The sequence below is a fragment of the Zonotrichia albicollis genome, chromosome 5 (assembly GCF_047830755.1).
Source record: "Zonotrichia albicollis isolate bZonAlb1 chromosome 5, bZonAlb1.hap1, whole genome shotgun sequence".
Classification (NCBI taxonomy): domain Eukaryota; kingdom Metazoa; phylum Chordata; class Aves; order Passeriformes; family Passerellidae; genus Zonotrichia; species Zonotrichia albicollis.
In genome coordinates this window covers 45,300,667-45,318,252 of record NC_133823.1, presented here as the reverse complement: position 1 = coordinate 45,318,252, position 17,586 = coordinate 45,300,667, and the positions used below count along the sequence as shown (strand labels likewise).

Genomic DNA, 17,586 nt, shown 5'->3' with positions numbered 1-17,586 from the left:
ATCAGTATGAGAATGAACATAAAGTGCTGCAGAATAGAGCCCTTTTATACTTGTTTTAGACATTAAGAATGATAATATGAAGTCTAGGACAAAAACAGATCTAAATGTTTCTAAACCATCTTTTCTGAACTCTACAACTTGTGCAGCCATATGAATCTGTCCCTATTCAGATATGAGCATGCCATTAATGTGTTGTAAATCAAAGTGCCTGATTTTTATATCCATACCCTGCAGTCACTTGACACGTTTATCTGTGCCTTATTACTGTCAGATTTACTCCCTGATACAGCAGGGCCAAATTTATCATGTTTACAATTGCTGATGTTCCAAATTCACACAATTCCCACTCATATGCAACTAGATCCTGCCTGGTTATAGCCACAATTTGCTCCAGGGTCATGCCACCAATTTGGCCTCTCTGTTCCCGTTTTCATAGCTTGCAGTAAAGAAATGGATAAATGCAGCATTTTTTTCCATAAATGAGTTGTGATTTTTTAAGGAATTAGCTAAGTATACATTACCTTTTGTTTACTTCTCATGACCTGTAGTCTGAACGAGTTCTGCTGGAATTCAGTAAAATGAATTCTAGAATGGCTTGCATAAGAGTTCTTAAAAAAAAGAAAACCCAAACACGACAGCAATGAGAAATATTTTTACCAAAGGCTCTTGCAATTCAGAAGGAGAGTCACTAGCTTGAGGACAAACTGATCATCTAATTTACCTCTGAACTGAAAAGGATTAGTAATACAATTTTGTGTATTCTTGAGCAGCTTTGCCATGCTAAGCTTCTGCCTAAGTGCTTGCAGCATCAGGACCCTTTGTCCCAGAACCACTGGCCCGCTGTGTAGGAAGAAAATATTTTTTAAACAATTCAACAAAGAATTGAAAACAATCAATTGAGGATAATCAAGATGATAAGAACATGCATCAAGAAGAAAGGCACCATAAGACACTGAAGAAATAATCTGCTACCATTTATTTCCCTCACATTTCCATTTATTTCATCCATTTATTTTTCCTAGCTCTTTCTACAACTATCTTCATTTTCTCTTCTACTTCACACTTAGATTTTTTTATGTTGTGATTGCACTTATCTCCAATTCCTCTTAATGGCTTGATATTTCTAATACTATATTTTAAAATATCATCTTGTGCATTCTGTACTTTATTGCCATTATATAAATGTTTGGTTCCCCTAAAACTAAAAATAGCAAATAAATTTTTGAGGGGCAGATAAAATGATGGAGATTTTTATTTTGCCTGTTCAAATACAGTTTTTCAGGAGACATTTTTAGGGTTGCCTTTACTTTGTTTGGTGCTTTCCTGCAGTTACAGCAGGCAGTGGTTTAGTGAAAATTTCAAAATAAAACATTACTGTGCATTAAAAACAGTACAATGGGGTTTTGGACACCAGCACTCTTTAAAAGAAAAAAGAAAAACCAAGACAACATTCCTAGGTTCCCTCTGTTGTATCAGCCTGTTCCTGGCCAATTCTTCAATGTCAAAAAACCAGGTCACTCAGTCTTTTGTCACAGAAAAAACCTCAAACCCAAACATATAAATTCTGGACAATAATTAGTAATTATATAAGATGGCAAGCTGTTTTTTTTTAAAGCAAATAAATATGCATTTTTTCTTGATTTACTATGTCCATTAAATATTTACATAATTGCATTCTAGTTACTCTCTAGCATATGTATTATACTATAAATACTCAGAACATGATTTTTAATTTTAATTATAATTGATGTCTGTTTTTGCACTTTTACTACCTTCTCAATATAATTTCTTTTCTTTAAGCTGTATGACTGTCAAAACACCATTATTTTAAGATTATCTACCTGTTAGCTTGATTTTTTATTTCATTATCAGCCAGTAAGAAATAAACAGTAAATCAGAGAATCTAATTTTGTTAATGGAACTTAACTCTAGGCAATCTGAAAATAAATAAATAAACCCTTGTCCCTCCAACAACCATAAACAGACTGTGAGAAGACTACCAGAAAATACATCTCAGAAAACTGTTAGAAGTGCAAAAAGTCCATAAAGTAAAGCACATGGGTATGCAATCAGGAGCTGCTGTCCTTCCATAGCCAATGCAGACGTAAAAATTTTGGAGGCTGACAAACTGCACCATCCAATAATAAACAGGGCTAACACAGTTCCTGGGGTCCCCCTAGGAGAAAAACAAAACAAAACAACACAAAAGAAACATGACAGAGTCCACATATTACTAAGTGTAGCATCAAATCTTACCAAACTCAAGTTCATGTCATTGATGGGTAACACCCAATGGAAGAACCAAGAACTAACCGACATAATGAAAGTCAAGCATGAGAGCAAATGAAAATTGTAACCACAAACAGAAAAAAAAAAATGTTCAGGATGGATAAAAGCTTCATCAGAAGTACTGCAAAGAGCACTGTACATTTACAAATAAATCTGGGCCTCGAGCAGATGCAGCTGCTTAAGTTTAATATTAAATTTAGCCAAGTTTATAACACAGAGAATAGATTTTAAGGGCGCCTTAGACACTCAGGAGAGGCTCTGAAAGACTCACACCAGCTGGATGGGCAGAAAGGTCTCCCAGGAAAAAGCTGACTGGCCTTTTAAAAAAGTGAGCACACTGAGCACAAAGTAAGGAGTGGGAAAAGAACCACCAAGGAAAAACATTTTGCTTATCTCGGCATCCTTCTCTGCACATTGAAAGGACTGTAAGTTTCCACCCTACATCTTGGTGACAGCGGAGCCCATTTGAAGTTACACTGTGCCCCCTTCCAGGAGCAGGGAGACCTGGAGAACTGATGATTATGGGACTACGGTTAAAAGCCCACTGAAATACTCCTGCAGATTATAGAGGGCTCACTATTAAACCCTGTGGGAACAGAATCTTGCCAATAAATAATGTTCCACATATGCTTTATTTGCACTCTATTTGCAGCCTGCTTCTGTAAAATGCATGAGATCATGTGCATAATACACTGCTGAAGCACATAATGAGAGAGCTACTTTGCACACTTTAGCTGCGTCAGTCTCAAGGACTTGGAGAAAGAATAAACCTCTGCCACTTCCTTAAAGGCCCTCCTGGCTCCCCACTCTCCCAAATCATCAGCATAACAGAAGCAGAAGGGAAAAACTGACTGTGTATACATACTCAGGTAGGTCCTTTTATCAGAAATTATCTCCACTAATATAATTATTTCAACTAAATCATGATGAATAAATCTGTCCTTATGTAATTGACTTAGTTTACTTAATGCATTCACATCACATAAAATAGTTGATTTCCTAGCAATCCAGTCACCAGGCCAATAATGTACTTGGTGTTGCCAGCTCTTGGGCCTTTGAGGGAGGAAGGAAAAAACTGATTTCATGGTGACTCAGCACCTCATTGCAACTTCAACAAGTTAAAAATAAAACATTAAAGACCATGTGATTTAATATCCTCAGTTTAAGTGTTTTTTAAACCAATATAATGGCATTTAGAGAAATTCCACTGGGCTTTGCAAAGCAAGTTGCTGGTCTCTCCTCCAAGGAGATGCTAAGTTGCTCACCTAAACAGTGAGCCAGAAATTCAGACCTGGCAGGGATGGCTCTTTGAGCAGGTACCCTTGCTGGCAGAGGGATGGGATGCAATAGGAACATACTGTGCAATGACAATTTTCAGCTAACATAATGACTCTTTGGGGGCTGTAACAACCTGGCACAATTTAGAGTTGTGGCTGCTCTGCCTTGCACTGAAGTCCAATGGCCTCTCATGGTTTGTTCTAGGACTGGCAGAGAGCAGGATGGAAAGGTGGCATAAAAAAATCACATCAGGATCAAGAGGTACCTCTGTGCACTTACAAATTCAGTCCTCAATCTAACAATGTGTTACTGCTAAAATAAATGGTTTGGCAGAGAGTTTTCTGTCTGGCATGTCCACAAGGGTCAAATCCTCTAGATGGGAGAAGGGCAAAAAGCACAAGTCATGCTTACAATGGCCAAGAGGTCTGGGGCTGTACTGGTGTGAGACTGAGATGGAGGGACACATGTGAGTGGACCATTTCCACTTCTCTTTCTCTCACATCCTGCAGATGCTGTCACCAAATGGGTTCTCTGTATCAGCTGGGTGTAAGAATTGCTTTCTTCATGCTTACATTAACTTCCTTCACTGTTTAGTTAAGGAAGTAGCTTTACCACCCTGTTTGGGGATTTGATATTAAAGAACTGTTGTTGCTTTCTGCAGGAAAAAAGTCTATTGATATTTCTCCCAGAAAAACAACATAATAAACTTGGGCTCACACATGAAAACAGTATAGATGGACACAAACAAATCTAGTTCCATGCAAATTTGAGTAAGAGAACTGGTATTCTCCTTGGTACTATTCAGTACCCCAAACATTCCATATTTTGCTTTATTTATTTACAGGAAATAGCTACTCATGAAAATTCAAAATTATTAGATTAGTATGTATCTTTGCTATAGATGAGTGAATTATCTTATGTATACTTTTGGTGGAAAAAAATCCAGATTATTTCTTTGAACTTTGAAATAGAAGTAATGTTTTTATAAATATTTTTAAAAACCATAAATGTATTGCTCTTTCTTTTACCATTTAAAATATTTTTTAAAATTAAAAAAAAATTAAATGTATGTTGGATTTTAAAGTTGCCACTTAATTTTAATAGCATGTTTACAATAATTAACCTTGGTACTTGATATGTTCAAGCAGTTTCATATACCAAATGAGAAAGCACTGCAGAACCCTGTCAATAGGTACTTAATGTTAGCAATTCATTTCAGAAATACCAGTTCATTTTTTTCAAGGCTATCACATTTTAGTATTTATAGATTTTCAAAAGATGGGCTTTCTGTAAATTCACAGCATTTTAAAAACGTGTAGTGTCTGCCTGGGGACTCCATGTACAGAAAACAGCACCCTGCATAGTTGTAACAGCTGGTTTGGAATTCGCCCCATCTGTCTTATGATTATGTATCTGCACATTTTATTAGGTTGGATTATTAAACAGGTTAATCAAGAAAATATGGGAAGTGTAGGAGAACAGAGAATAAACAGCTTCTTTAATGTCATCATCCATCTTATCAAAGACAGCTCAGAAACACTTTAATTCATGGGATATAGTCAGGTTAAGCCATCATAGCTTTTCAGAAACATGCAACAAGAATTTTTTCCAAAAATTCTTTCCACCATATAATTTCCTTAAAATATAAATAAATAAATATGCACATATGTAAGAACAATGCTTTTCCAAAGAAAACAAACACGGGCGTTTTCTCATTCATCAGCTGCTAGGTTCCATATGTTACAGAATGGAGAGTTAAAAATATGAGAGAACAAAAAAGATTAAGGAGAGAAACCATCATTAATAACATGTTAACAATAGACAAAAGCACTGCTCAAGGCCTTCAGGCAAGATCTGGAACTTGCTTGTACTTTGCTCTGTGTGAACAGGGAGATAAACACTGTGTCTCAAAGGGTTTCCTGAACGAGGAGAAATGAGAGGCTTGCCAAAAAGTTTCCTATTCAGAGAATATGACTGAACAACCCCCCACATGTGCATAGATTCTTACATCACTACACATTTGGTTTTTCAAAGTATTCTGCTTTTTTCAGGCTTGCACTTGCATAACTATACTTCAGAATATACAAGTCTGTTGCAGACATCTTTTATGAAAATCCTTTTCTTCTTTTTTCCTGCTGAGAAGCCGAGAGGTTTCAGCAACAAAATGTAAACAATGGTTATCGGCTGCTCTGGAATGCAACAGATCCATCTGTGATTGGCCCATCTTGGATGTTTACAATTAATGGCCAACCACAGCCCAGTTAGCTTGGACTCTCTGTCTAAGCCACAGACCTTTGTTACTCATTCCATTCTATTCTTAGCTAGCCTTCTGAGATGAACCCTTTCCTTCTATCTCTTTTTAGTATAGTTATAATGTAATATATATATATATCATAAAATAATAAATCAGGCCTTCTGAACATGGAGCCAACAACTTCTGTCTCTTCCCTCATCCAAGAATCCCTGTGAACACTATCACACAAGTCTACTTATATCTTGTCTGAATTCTCCACATCATTAAGGGTAACTTGGCTATTTCATTCTGTCCTGCAGAAGTCAGTAGGAAAGTAAACATAAAGATGGGAGGCCAGATGCTATGAACAAAAAAGAGGCAAGAGAACTAGCTACATAAGCCCAAAGTTCAGCAATTGCTTTTAAAATTGATACCTCAGTTTGGCTCTGCAAAACAAAAATCACACCTGAAGCTGCTGCAAAAATCAAAAGCGCTCCCAGTCCAAATGGAATGAAGTGGAATTGAAGACTCATCTAAATTAATGCATACAGCCCTCTCAAATACATTCCAGTTTTGTCTGTTTCCACCTAAACACAAAATCAAACTGGTGTTACAGTTTTATAAACCAAAATTTACTACACGACCACTTATAAAATGTTTTGCAGAATGCCAGCCACCTGACTTACTGTCCTTCCCAGGACTCCCACTGCCATAGGCTGGTACTTACTGCAGAGAGAAGAGAACTGCAGCAGAGGACAGCAGAACCATGGGCAGCAGGCAGTAGCCCAGCACACTTGCAACACAGCCGTGAGAGACTCCCGAGACGCTCATCAGGTTCAGCAGGGCATGCATGGCAAGGCACCCAATGGCACTTATCCCGTACACGTAGCCAAAATGAACTTTCCCTGCCTGCAATAAATAAGAGGAAGCATGAGCTGGCAGAAGCGAGCAGTGATCACTAAGTGCTAGTAGAAGACAGATTTAGGTTTATGTTTTTTATTTCTTGTTGACACTTTCTCTCTGCTTCACCTGCATCAGTTCAGTTGTGAGCCACAGATGATACTTTTGAGTGATTTTTGCATAAAAATAATTCAAAGGTGCAATTGACAAAATGTGCTTGTTGCTAACTTAGAGTTACAAGGCTGATTCTCACTTACTTATGGGGCTCTGAACACAACTGGAATTGGTTGAGAGATTTGGGAAAGTTTAACTGGCAACAAACTAAGAAGAAATTATGGAAAGCACATTTTAGTCATTAAAAATCAGTTTAGGCTCAGGAAACATCTTTTCAATAAGTGTATATGAGACTGTGAAAAAGTGTCCTAAGTAACATGATGACCCAAGTTACCTGATGTGCTTCACATTTTATTACAAACCTTCAGCTATAAACAGGTCTGCAAAAAATTGGGAAAATTTTGCTTAAAATATGGTGGTTTTCAGGGCAAGTGTGACTGGTTTTTCCCTTGACTTCCATGAGAAGGATACATTTCTGTGCTTAGACCAACACAACATGTTCATTTCAACATAAAACTCAGCGGTAACTGTCAGCTTATGTTCTTTTTTTGTTCTAACAAATGAAAAAAATCCCAGATTTTTTTTCCTTGTAGGTTTTATTCCTTTGTTTGAATTTATTGCCTATGAAAGGTACCAGCCTGGCAGCCTGGAGCTTGATGTTTTCTAATTTATACACAAAGCTAGTAAAACAGGCAACTGTGGCCACAGAATCACCAATTCCTTCATCTCCTGCCATCATTTTGAAGGATCCTTCCAGGCATAAGGGCATTGTTCACTCCCCAAAATAAACCATCACAAAAGACTGTTAAATATGTTTTTGTCTCTCTTCAAGCTTCTAACAAATTAAATGCTGAAAGTCGCCTATGCAATACTGTCATTTCCACATCTGTATATAAGATAAACATTCATAAATCAGAAATCTATTTTTTTCTTGGAACTTTGAATCCTAATGATAGAATGCACCTATGAAGGAGAAAGTTCAGACCTGGAACTTAACCATTAACTTAGAACCATGAGTGAACTTCTTGAATGAAGGGCCACTATGCATCACCTTCCTGACACATAATAGGATGTATGTACATACATAAAACACAAGTGTTCTTGTTCATACACACACACACACACACACACACACACACACACACACACACACTCTATATGTTGCACACACTATATACCATATATATAGATATATTGCGTATGACAAACCACAGAAGACTCAAAACTAATAGAAGGTCTCTGTTTCCTAATAATGCTGTGGCTTATGGTTGGATTCTGTTGAGATAGATTAAGTGGAAACATGCTGAAGCTTGTATCATGTTTTGTGATGCTAGTTTATCTTCCATGATGGCTAAGGAGGATTGAGAAGATCTCTGGCTTTACTTATCCCTACATTTTAATGAAATCTGGGGGAAATCAACTTTGAGGACCCTTTTCTGACGTCTCTTTCTGTATCCATGCCTGTGGAAATCGATCACTGGATGCCAGCAGTATTTGAGTTGGACAGACATAAAGCAGCAGTATGGAGAAGGCCTGGTGAGTACACAGCTTGGAAGTCCTGATGCTGCAGGCTGGTGGCAGCTCACCAGCTCTTGTTGGAGAGCAGTTCATGAATGTGAAATGCAACCTCAGTTAATAAGACCTGACTTTACATCACACCATTATCCTGTCTGCACTCTGACCTGGCTCACTGCTGAGCTCTCCTCTGCTCCCAGTCCTCAAGGTTAAGTCAGGACCAGCCAGGTTGCCTATATATCCTTCCAGCATCCTGGCCTGTTCCCCATTTCTGTCTTCCACCATAAAGACTGATCTATTCCTGAAATCACAGCAAAAGAATTCTTCCTACTTAGGTACAGACTTCTTTTGCCGGCATTTGCATACTAGTGGTATAAAATAATCAGGGAAAATTGCCTGAACAAATAAAAGTAATGATAGCTAGAGATAGTGTGGGAGAGCAATACTAGCTCAGATGATTATCAACTAGAACTCCAGTCATTAAGGATATACAGTAAGTTTAACACTCACAATGGTTTGGGGCAGCCTTTGCTATACACCAAGTTCTGTCTCAAAACAGATGAGTGAACTACAAGATATATTTTAGACTGTTTCAGTGTATATAACTGTTCTACACAGCACTATTTATTTATTAGCTTAGTTTAAGATTAAAAAAATTCCTGAGCCAGAGATGAAGGAAGCACTAGCACCAGCACCCAGCTGAGATCTCCAGTTGGTGAAATGTTGGATTTGTGGTGCAAGGATATGAGAGAAGTAAAAAAAAAAAAAAAAAAAAAAAAAAGCAGCTGAACATGTTGGTTCCGATTTTATTCTTACTTAACATATGCAAATATATTGACTCACACACATGGGAATACTCCCAGTTCACAGTGATGTAAGCAAAACCAGAATCAGGCTTGATTAGTCTGACAGGCTTTGATGAATGGAAAGAGCTAAATTTGTCCTGTGGAAGGAGCAAGGTTAGCAGAAAGTCAGACTTTGTGTTCTTGCTTGCATCTTCCTGGAGTGGGTGCTACCACCGTTGGCTGGAGAGGATGGGGAAATCTGATTTCATTCAAACGACAGTGTAAAATGCAAAGCAGCTGAGACTTGGGCTTCTGCTAAATTTGGGGCTGCCATTGTTTCTCTATCTACAATGGAGCTGCCCTGTTTTACACTAAGGTGAGGAAGAACAAGTCCAGCTGCCGGGCTAGCAGCACTTTCCTCTTTTTCTCTGAAAGGACTGATACCCTTTGAAGAATATCTTTGCATAATTTTCCATAGTTAAAAAGCTGAAACTAAAGAAAATGTACACATTATTTTTAGAAACAAGCTCTCAACCAAATTATGTTCCTGGTGCTATCAGAAGATACTTATTTAAGTACAGAAGGATATCATAGTTTACACAGCTGAAGAGACACGTTAGTATTCAAATACATCTGAGATAAAATGGTAGCCTGAATTTCTAAGATAAACCCAAAGGTTTACTGCTGGGAAGTTATGGAACAAAAACACTGGATTGTGTCAGAGGTATTCTGCTGCCCTAAAACTGGAGCATTGAAAATACTTGGCTTTCTAATGACACCTAAAATGCATAGTATCTCGGCAAAAATATGATAATTAAAGTAATTTATTTCAATAATAATGGTTTAATATTCATTATAACTGTTGGCTATTCAGGAAGAAAAGTCAACAGGAAACATTTTTTCTGTTCTTTCTTTTAGCTTTCCTTTAATTTTCTTGATTATAATTAATTCAACTTTCTCTTTTTACTATCCTCATACATTTATTTCTCCAGGTGGAAAATAGCCTGTCTTCTCTAGCTTCCCACCTTCTTTTCATTTTATTCCCTTTCCTCCTGCCCTTCAACCCTTTTAAAAAATTTTTATTTTTATGGGAACATAAATAATAATGCTACTTGCCATTTATATAGCAGTTTGCACATTCAAGGTACTGCATTGACATTACAAATTGAGTAAGAACTTTCAAGAATCTTCTGATTCAGCACTATTTATCACAGAGGAAATGGAGAATTAGAGCCCCTTTCCTCTGACCTCAGTTGCAGGGCAGTAAAGCCCTTCCCAGAAAGGTCCCACCTTACTGCTGTCTGATGAATTGCTGTTGGCAGTCAGAGCTGTACTTCAGCAACACGGGAGGGCCCCTGTTGCCAGGGATATATAGATGAATTTGGAGTTCTGCACAACCCTGTTAACTTTGCTCCTGTAGGAAAGCTACATTCATACAGAAGAAGGAGGTCAAATACAGGCTACTATATTTTGTTAAGCAGAACAAAGAATATAAAATAAGAATATAAAATAGGTACTAGCAAAATTTATAGGAAGGCACTGCAAATTTAAGGGGGTGGGCAGAAAAAGACTGTTTCAATTTCTTTCTTCTCTAATTATTCTAGTTGTATAAAGTTTTTATTTTTAGTCTATCTGTCTCTGCACTCTAAAATAACATTGAAAGAAGATAATTCCAAAGAAGTAGCAAGAGTGTTAGAAAAACTGGGCTGGCATGTTATTCCTCTTTATTCCCTCCTTTAAAACCTGTTCAGAGCCTTTCCAGATTATATATGGCACAGATCTGTCCTTTTGTTCATATAAAATCCCACTCTAAAAATGGTGTGGTCTCCTCTTTCCACTGGAAGTAATACATCACTTTACCTGTGTCACCTTTACATTACATTTCAATTTTAAGCAGGTGCTTTGAAAGTAGGAAGAATTTTTAACACATAATCCCAGAATAACTGGCAGCAAATGACTCTTTTTATGCTGGTACCACATCTTCTGCAGCTTCACACTCATTATCACCTAGGCATGAGCTTGTTAGAAAAGAAATCCCTCAAGATTTCTACGACATCCTACCATCAGCAATGTTGCTCCAAGGGCCAAACAGAAAACCATAGGTCCAGTGAGGTCTGTCTCGTTCATAATGCTGCCATCTGCAGGCTTCATGGGGTTTAGAACTGTTAATGTTTTCTGCCATATATGCTCAAAATTGATCCCAAGTTCTGCAACAAGAAATTTCAGGATTTTGTTAATTGCTCACAAGAAAACAACACTTTTACAAAACTCCATTAGACATCACAAAATTATAAACAAATGCTTCAGTGAAGATAATACTGTAGGATGACATATTCTGTATTAGGAACATAATGTCCCTGCTATGTACTCAGTATATTTGAGAGTCAGCTTTCATTCTAAATTGGAATATTAATGTATTAAGTCTGATTTTAGTCAGTGAAGCAAAAAATGGCCTCAGCATTTTTGAGTTAATATTTGTTTTTCCTATATTTAAAACACACATATCTAATGCCACGCTAACATAGATGTTGAGAAACCCATTAATTAACAATAACTGCAGAATTTAAGATACTCTGCAACACTGACGACAGAGATATATACTTTAATTCTGGAAAATCTGACAAGAAATGTGTCTTAAGCCTGAACTGCCAAAAGCACTTAAAAATGACATTTTTTCCTTCAAGGCAAGTTTATACTACTTTATACAGTGCTTTATAGGCTTAGGGGTTTGTAATGTGGTTGTTTTTTGGTTTTTGGGGGTTTTTTTTGGAGTGGCAGATATCTGCATTTAAAAAGTAATTAGTGAGACCCCAAAAAACAGAAGAAAATTCTGTCCCATTAAAGGTGATGGGAATGCTGCCATTAACTTTCCTGGGGCAAATCTTTATCTTATAACTTCTGGAGAAACGTTTCAGCTTGCACGAGTAATCATCTTCCCTGAGATTCTTCAGTAAGGGGAAAATAAGGTCCAGATCTGCTGGCAGAATGGCTGAGACTGACAATGAGTTAGATCTGTTAGGAAAGCCAAGTCTTTACCTTGTTCCACCTCTCCATCATCTTGAGCTCAGTCAAAACACTGCATATATAAAGCTATTCTGCATTAAAATGTGTGGTTTTGGTCAGATTTATGTGGTACACAGATAGGAATATCTCTAAAGCCTTGCAGATCACAAGCAGTTGTATTACAACATCCTTTTCCCAGGGTGAACCACACGGGGAATTAAATGGTTGGGGGTTTTAGAGGTAGAGATCCAGCAGTTATCTATATCAAACAGAACGATCTTGCTGGCTTTAAGGCAGTAGTAGTCCCTTTTGAGTAGCTAAAACTCCAGCTGCCTTCCAGTATGCAAACTAGCAGGCTGAATATGCTCATTTTTTATTATGCTGAAATAATTGCAGACAAATGCTCCTTTTTTTTTTTTTCCTAATACAGCACAAGTATTTTACTAGCGACAAAATCAGCCACTAGCATTAGAATGGTCAATCATCATAAAGAACGGCATTGCTCATCCAGTTAAATGATCAACTAATTGGAACTGAACGCAGCTTTCTCAATTCCTTCCCCACTGAAACAAGCGACTTAGCATCTGCAAACTCCTAAATCTATTACTAGATACGCAAAAAAAGATGATTATCCATCTTCATTAGTTATAGATTTTCCAATATGTACAGAGGATAAACGCAAGAATGGAAACTATTTTGAAAACGTGAATGAATGCAAAACTATTGTTCTGCTGTCATCTAGCGGTGGTACAGTATATCTGCTCTAGGCCACAAGGCTGCAGGAATCCAGGGTGGATTCGAAGGAGAAAACGCAGGTTTGGCCGCCAGGAGCTTTGGCTGAAGCTCACAGAGCGAGGCTTGCCAGCTCTGCTGCAGTTTCTGTAGTGAGTTCCATCTTCTAGCTGGCAGAGAAAAGTTAGAGGCACCCCCAGGAATCCTGTAGGTCATCTGTGGGATTAGTTTTGTTATAGATACATATTATAATATTGGCTTTTCACAAATATTGAAATAGATTTTATATGTGTAATGTTCAAGTAACTTTGTTATAATGATACAGTTTTATTTCTGCTGTTAATCAAGCTAAGACATAGTAGTGAAATAGCTGATATACTTGTGTTAAAATATCTGCTTAGGTGAGTTTCATCCAATGAACATATGAAGAGAACACCTGCTACAGATATGCCAACTATCAGCACTCACCGTCTGAAGACAGTGTGAGCCAGAGCCCAAACTGAAAATAATGATAAAAAAAGACTAAAAGCACAACCAAAGAATACACATGCTCTAAAAAGGCAAATCCGAAGAGGAGATATGCTAAACAATTCTTAGAACATGCAAACTAGTTTGAAGGAAAAGTTTACTAAGCATAAGAGTCTATGAATATGCAAGAGGCTGATGTGAGGGACAAGATATTTAAAGTGTGTCCCCAAAGATAACAGTGTGCTCCTGACTGAGTGCCAGGGTGCACCCGGCCCAAATAACCTTTGCTCTGTAGTCCTTGTCTCCTATTGTCCTTTATTAAACTTCTTAAATTTTCACAAGAGAGTGAATGTGCTTTTCACAGTTTTACCTTCTAGCAAAGGAGGTTCCTCATCAAATCCGTCAACATAACCAAGCTGGGAAGGAGCGTCGGGGCTGCAGGCTGGCTGCAGGATGCTGCCCGAGTAGCTCTGCTGTGGGGACAGCAGCATGTCTGATGGCACAAACCCTCCGCCTGCAGGCTGCTCCTCTGCCTGGCGCCTGGGACAAGGAGCAAAGCACAAACTCATAGCTACAGTGAGAAACGTCTGTTACAGATGGATAATGAGATGATTGGCTCTCGCAATAAAGGGATAATTGTTGTGTGAATGTTAAGAAAAGTTTAGTGATGTGTAGTTCTGCTATTGTAGTTTAGATGTCCTCTGTTCTCCTCACAGTTCCCTTTCCCCCCTGTATTGTGACCATCAGACAGCCGGGGTTGTCTAGGACAGGTAAAAGAAGGGGGGCACATGTGTCCATTGCATGGGGCAGTTGGGAATGGAAAAGCTTGGTGCTGAGGGGGTGCAGCATGGCAACACCTGACCTCCAATCAAGTTACACGAAAGCAATCTCCACTGATAAATGGCAAAGAAGAGCTGACTGACAGACTTTGGGAAGGACCAGGGCTGGCTGATGTAACCCCCAGAGGTATAAAGACTGAGCATTCACCTTGAAGAACTGGCCACATGGTATGCATGAGGAGCAGTTCTCAGTGCTGCAGCTTTTTCCTTATGTAGTCCTTTTGTTGTATTTTTGTCAAAGTTTAATAAACCCTTTTAAATTTTCAAAGTGAGCAGTTGTTTCTTACATGTCTTAGAGCTATTCACCATGTTCCACGTACTTTTCAGCTATTTTCAGTGTGGGGAACCTGGAATTTTTCTGGGTCCAGTCCTTGCTGTGGGGAATAAGAGCTGAGCTGTTGCTCCCTGCCAGCCTGCCAGGACTCTGCAGCCCCCAAACCCACTACCACTCCCACATCCAGGCACTTGGGGCTTTTTTCCCCAGCAGCCTGGTGACACTCCTCAGATCCATCCGTACTGCTAATGAAAGAACCATACATTTAAATTTTTTCCTTGAATCTCAGAAGGATCCTAAAGAATTTCCTGCAATATGCAGCCTAAATTTCACATTAATAACATGAAGCTCAGTTAGTCCTGTCAGGTAAACAACCTGTAAGACGTCTACTAATAAAAGTAGCACAAAATCAAATCCTTTAAAAAGAAAAAATTCACTTATAAACATTCTGCCTTTCTGAATTTTAGATGATGTCTTGAACTTCTTTCCTGCTCCTGTAAGCCCCAAAGCCGGCCCCAGAACCACCATCTGTTGGAGAGGGAAGCTGAAGCAACACCCACACTTACTTTCTGCTTTCACAGGGGTTTTTGTCTGAGCCATAGCTGTTGCAACCTTCTTCCTGGTCCTCTATGGTATAATTAGACTGGTAAAAGTCGATGTGAAACTGCTCAAAACTTGACATTCTGGTTAGAAAAAATGATTGCAAATATCATAAATAGCCTTTACAACAAGCCAAAAATCTATGTTTTGAGCTGCCCTAAACTTAAATTAAAATAGCAAACTGTAAAGCCCCAAACTCAAGAGCATCTTTCTGTAGAAGCTCATGGTAATTTGCAAGTGACAAAAAAAAAGACCATTTAATTTCTTTAGCTGTAACAAGAGGAATTAATCTGCTTTTACTGGAAATTACAGTATATTAATTTAAAAGTGGTATATCAGACTTCCTATCTCAATATTGTTACCAAAAATAATGCAACTTTGAAGGAAGATATATATCTACAAAATATTTTTTTAAACAGTTCATTTTCCTACTTTCAATAAAAAAATTGTGACCCTAAGTCAATGTTTAAAAATTAAGGTTTTAGGAAGTACTTAGGATTTCAAAAACAATTACTATTTACAATGTTTTGCAATATTATATATGACTGTAATAAAACAATAGGAAAAAAACCCAGATTTGTTCAGAAAATCTGTGATTTCTGTTCAAGGACACAGCTGGCACATCAGTGGTAGCAGAGGCACATTCTCACTGGCCAGCAACATGACTGGTAAAAGACAGCATACTGGATGATTGAATTGGATCAATGATTGGATGATTCCTCAGTGAAAAGATATGCTAAAGTATATATTTCCTTCCCACTGCATGTGTTTCCCCACTTGGCTAGCACTTAGGTAGTTAAGCCCTTAAAACCCACAGAGAAGTTACATAACCTGACTGAAAACCATAGCCATATCCAACTTTAGATTTTCATGTGAGATAGTCATCTCTCGTAACATTTCTCATTTTTTTCACTTTTGTCCTCATTTCCAACTTTCCAAATGCCATTGGCAAAATATGCTTTGGACCTCGCAGTTATTCTTAGAGTTATCTCAATATTTATCAAGCACACTCTGCTTATGGGAAAGATCTTTGCAAATCTCTTTGTAAGATAAAAGTGATAAAGATTACTGCTTCATCAGGGACCTTAAAATGCTGCATATTAGAATTTCTGATTTTTTTTCCATTATCCGTCTAATCTTTGGGGACTTATTTCCTTATTTTACCTAGAGTTCAAAGCAGAAATTGCTCTTAGGTTATTTTCTTAACTCCTAATCAATTGTGCAGGTTTTCAAAATAATTTTTACATTTTAAATATGAATTAATAGAAATTATTTTACCAAGCTATTTACTGTGGCTTTATTTGGAATTGCACACCATTTAGTCATTCTTTCAATGCAGATTTCACACAGGGCATGTTTTAAGAAACTTTAGTTGGTAGCTCTACCTCAATAGTTCAATTCCAGTAAGTATTTAATGTCCTTTGCTGTCACTATACAGAATGAAATAATTGCTTAACCAGGTAGGGTTAACAGAGTTCAGAAAAGATAAATTTATTTTCGAAAAAATTTGGAGTTAAGGTTACTTACGTTTTAAGATATTTGGTGAAAACTCCAGTCTGTTGAATTTACATGTTGAAGAAGACCTAAAATATCCTCTTGCTTCAACAGGGATGAGCTTAGTGCTATTTATAAGATTCTAAATTTGATATTTGAACAGATGCACATGAAGGAAAAAGCCTCACAACCTGTCAATATCAGGGCCAGCATTTAACAAGAGCTAACAACAATGGGCAGAGAAGGGTAGGAACCTTCGAGGAAAAATGAACAAAATGAACAAATATTGATCCATATATTTCAACTCAATAATCTAGATTCCCTTTTAAGTAAGTATTTATGAAGATCTTGTTGGAGCCCTCATTAGCTGAGCTGTTGGACATTAAAAAGGGTAATACTATCTGTTAAAGCAGAGGGCTGAATACACTTATTTGAGGGTGTGTTTCCAGCAGCCAGAGACCTGGGATGGCTGTGGGATGCTCCCTGGGAACACTGTGGCAGAGGGAAGGAGGGAGGGAGGCTGAGCACCCTGCTGGGCCAAGTCCCAGTGCTGGTCCAGGGGCAGAGCCCCGTTCTCCAGGCACATCCCCCTGCCCCTCTGCTCCTCCAGGGGCTCTCTCTGCTTGCAAAGCTGTCTCCTGAAGTGCAGTACCCACCTTGCCAGCATCAGTGCAAGGAACCTCTGTTCCATAGTCCTGGCTACTAGGAAACACCAGCACAGGCTGGATTTTTAAATAGATTTCAAGCTTCAAAGATGACTTTTCAATTTACACCTGCTTTTGTTTGACAAACTTGACTAACCACAGCAAAGGCTGCTTTCTTCACTTCTTTATTTATTGGGTAGTTTCCCCAAAAAGCACTTGGGCTGTTAAATTTAAGGAATGCAACATTAAATTATATGTATTATCAGGTAATAAATCTATGCCTCAGGTGCATATTCAATCCTGTGATGTTGAAGGCCAAATAATTCCATTTCATTAGCAGAACAAAGATGAACTGGTAGCACATGACTTACAATGTTATAGAAGAGTTATAACGTAAGTGCATTTTAAAATAACTTAA

At 38.0% G+C, this 17,586-nt stretch overlaps 1 protein-coding gene across 1 annotated transcript; it reads right to left on the bottom strand.

Annotated features, from left to right (window-relative positions):
- Nucleotides 1-639: 639 nt before the first annotated feature.
- YIPF7 (Yip1 domain family member 7) lies at nucleotides 640-16,659 on the bottom strand. The gene is made up of 6 exons (XM_005490051.3): nucleotides 16,558-16,659; nucleotides 14,997-15,113; nucleotides 13,688-13,857; nucleotides 11,176-11,321; nucleotides 6,528-6,709; nucleotides 640-2,176 (listed from the first exon to the last, which is right to left on the bottom strand). Exons 2-6 carry the CDS (start codon nucleotides 15,110-15,112, stop codon nucleotides 2,014-2,016), a joined length of 777 nt encoding a protein of 258 aa, XP_005490108.1. The 5' UTR covers nucleotide 15,113; nucleotides 16,558-16,659; the 3' UTR covers nucleotides 640-2,013.
- Nucleotides 16,660-17,586: the final 927 nt, after the last annotated feature.